We start from the raw sequence: 3,250 nt of genomic DNA on the forward strand, positions 1-3,250 counted from the left end.
TTCCCTGGAGAATCCTGGGAAGCCTAGAGGCCCAGAGGCCCTTGGCTCAGAAATATGTCCAAAGCCCCACATTCTGGCTGCACGGGAGAGCTGATACCTGGAGCTATCCTCCATCTGCCTTCTCTGAAAGTCCTCTCCTGCTAAGCTCCCCTCCCAAGCAGAGACCCCTTCTTCTCCAAGCCCCTCTCTTATGAGATGAGACAGTGGTACATGAGTTTCAAGGGCTCAGTGGAGAAGGAGCCTCAGTCCAGCTTCAGAGAGGCCCCTGGGCCTTCTCCTCACTCCCCACCCAGGGCGGGGAGCTCTGGGTGACCTTCAGATCCCCAGCATGAGGTCAAAGCAGGAGGACTGCCAGTTGGAGGGATGGAGACAGACCTTTCCAACTAGTATGGCGACTCTGGCTGTCAGGGGTACTCTAGGACATTTCACTCATCTCTCTTGTAGCCTCAGGGTGACACAATTGATTCCCCCCACCACACACACACAACACGCACACACAGGGACCAGGGGTCTCTGGCTGAACATGCAAGGCTATAAGACATCCTCCATGACTGAGTAGGGATCAGAGGTACAGTGGTAAACAGGCAGATAGAGTCCATCTCTCCAGATCATAGACCCCTGATCTTTGGAACCCTGCACTTGAGCAGAAGATCCCCTTTTAAGCTTTACCCACATGTCCTCAGGGTCCTTAGTCTCCCCATGGCAGGGCCTCCTATGGGTAGAGAACAGTTGGACAGCTCCAGTCCCAAGGAAACCCCCACTCTATTTACCAGGGAGCTCTTGCTTCAAACCCAGTGTTACATGTATGACAGGGCAAAAAGTTGGCAACTCACAGGAGAGGGAGCTTGCTCCCCTTAGGATGAGCTGGGGTCTCCCAACTGGTGGGAGGGAGGCTATAGGGGTCCTGTGTAAGAGAGAAGAACCACCATGATGCATGCCCTGGGCCCAGTCACTGACATCCAAGCTGTGCCCTTAGCATCAAGGGTGTGGGAGAAGAGTGGTACAAGGAGGAAACTGTTCTCGCTCTCCAGTGGAGTCTGCCCCTCTAGTGGCTATTGTGCAGTGGTCTTGATGAGTATAAATAGCCTGGGCAGTCTAGCATCTTGAAGCTGGTGCCTTAAAAGTGTGGTGAGGCCTTGCTGCTGGCTCATCTCTCTCAAGGCTGTAAGGGCAATGCTGGTAGGCTTTGAGGTAGGGGAGCCCGTCTCTATGTCCTGACAGTGTGTGTGTGGGGGGGGGGGGGGGCTGCAGGCAGAGCAGGGAGCCCTGAGAGCAGCTGGGGCCTGGGGAAAGGGACAGACATGGGCTGGGCAGTGGGAGAAGCCATTCTGACTACGGCATGCCTGAGTACTCAACCCACCCCTCTTGGTTCCATCAAGAAGTCCCCAGGGCCCTGTAACCTGAATTAGCACCTTGCCCTACCCTTCCTGTTCTCTGGAGCCTTCTTACTGATCCAACCCCTTTCCAGCCTCAGAGTCTTTGCATGTGCTGCTCACTTTGCCCAAAACTGTCTTCCCCCACCTCTGCTTCTGGCACAGTTCCTACCTGACAGGGTTATAGCAGAAATGTCACCTCCTGGGGAGGCTTCTTTCACCTCTATTCTCTCTCTAAAGCTGACCTCCATTCCCTCAAAGCAGCCTGTCTTTCTTTCATAGCATTGACCACAATTTGCACTTGATGATTCGTTGGTTCATTTACTAGTTCAAGGGCCAGTGTCTGTGCGGTCACTGTTAAGTCCCCTGTGCCCAGAAGGTCAAGCACACACCAGGTATGCCGTAAATACTCCTCGCATCAAGGATCATTCTCACTGCTCCCTCTCTGGAGTGAAGGGACAAGTGCCTTGCTCCCTCCTGTCACCCCTGAAAGTTAAGGGGGCAGGGACAGGGCAGAAGCCAGCTCAGGCTGCCCCTGGCCTGGCATGGACTAGAGGCAGTTTGGGATTAACTCCCTGGCTGCTAGGCAGGTCCAATCCCTGGGGCCTGCCTAGGGCGGAGGTCACGTGGGCTGTGGTGGCTCTGAGGAAGGCCAGGGCCGACGTGCGATCCTGTGCACAGGTGGGGTCTGCGACTGTTCTGGGTGCATGTTCGCCTCATCCGAGGCACCAGGACCCAGGTTCACGTAGGCTGCAGGCAGCTGGACGTAGTGGTCCCCAAGCAGCCTGGCCGCCACGTGCTCCACTTCCTCCACCAGCGCTGAGAAGGTGGGTCTCCCTGCAGGGTCCGCAGCCCAGCAGCGCTGCATCACTGCGTACCTGTGGGGAGAGGGGCATGTCAGAGGCAGGGCACATCCCCACCCAGAGATCCCGGGCTTCCCACCTGCTCTTAATCCTCTGGCAGGCCGCACAGGAATGAGAACAGGTAACAGGGCCTAGTGCAGAGCATTGCCCAGTCAGAGGCAGCTCTTCTCAGCATTGTGATTGCTGTTCCAGTCTTGCCTCCCCACCGTGGCAGAGGTTGAATTGCCCCAGGGATTAAGAGTTTGGACTCCTGAGCCCCGGTGTGACCTGAGCAGTGTGATCTTGGGCAAGATTCTTAACCTCTCTGTGTCTCTGGATCCTCTTCTGATCACAGAGCTGTGGCGGCATAGGGTGGGAGGATGCCTGTGAAGCGCTTACTTAGCTTAAGGCACAGCTCACAGGCTATCAGTTATCATCTTAGGTCTTCTAGGAAGGAAGCCCATGTCCAGTGAAATGGAGATTAAAAGTCCTGAGACATGGACATGTGGGATGCCCAGCCATTGTTTCTGTGGGTTTACCTGGTGGGCCCCAACACATGCCTCTTCATCTTGGAAATGCTGCCTCTGCCTTAAATGACACTAAGTGCCCTTCACACAATAATCTCATAATTCTCAGACTCTGAGGGTGGTACTGTCATCATCCAAACTTTACAGATAAGGAAACTGAGGCCTCAAGTGGAAAAGAGACTTGGTCTGGTCTAGTGGATGCTGTGATGGTCCACCCAGATCCCCCTTCATCCTCCCAGTGGGTGCTGCTGACCCTTGGCTAAAGCCCTCCCTAGGAATTACCCCAGACAGAAAGTAACTGCCTCCCCCAAGCTCACACTATGACCACTGACTTATTAATGTCCAGTACAAGGACCTGGCCCCTTGATCTAAATTTCGTAAAACTCTGGGGCTCCTGGATGGCTCAGTTGGTTAAGCGTTTGACTTCAGCTCAAGCCACAATCCCACAGTTTGTGGGTTCCAGCCCTACATTGGGCTCTGTGCTGACAGCTCAGAGCCTGGAGCCTGC

At 54.9% G+C, this 3,250-nt stretch overlaps 1 protein-coding gene across 2 annotated transcripts in view; it reads right to left on the reverse strand.

The window, feature by feature from the left end:
* Positions 1-1,568: 1,568 nt before the first annotated feature.
* Positions 1,569-3,250, reverse strand: part of MST1R (macrophage stimulating 1 receptor) — a 14,462-nt gene continuing 12,780 nt past the window's right edge. For both annotated transcript variants that reach the window (XM_049640497.1, XM_049640496.1), the window contains one exon: positions 1,569-2,251. In XM_049640497.1, the coding sequence (XP_049496454.1) occupies positions 1,996-2,251 (256 nt within the window). In that variant the 3' untranslated portion in view covers positions 1,569-1,995. The remainder of the gene's footprint in view (positions 2,252-3,250) is intronic.

The sequence above is a fragment of the Panthera uncia genome, chromosome A2, assembly GCF_023721935.1.
Source record: "Panthera uncia isolate 11264 chromosome A2, Puncia_PCG_1.0, whole genome shotgun sequence".
In the NCBI taxonomy this organism is placed as follows: domain Eukaryota; kingdom Metazoa; phylum Chordata; class Mammalia; order Carnivora; family Felidae; genus Panthera; species Panthera uncia.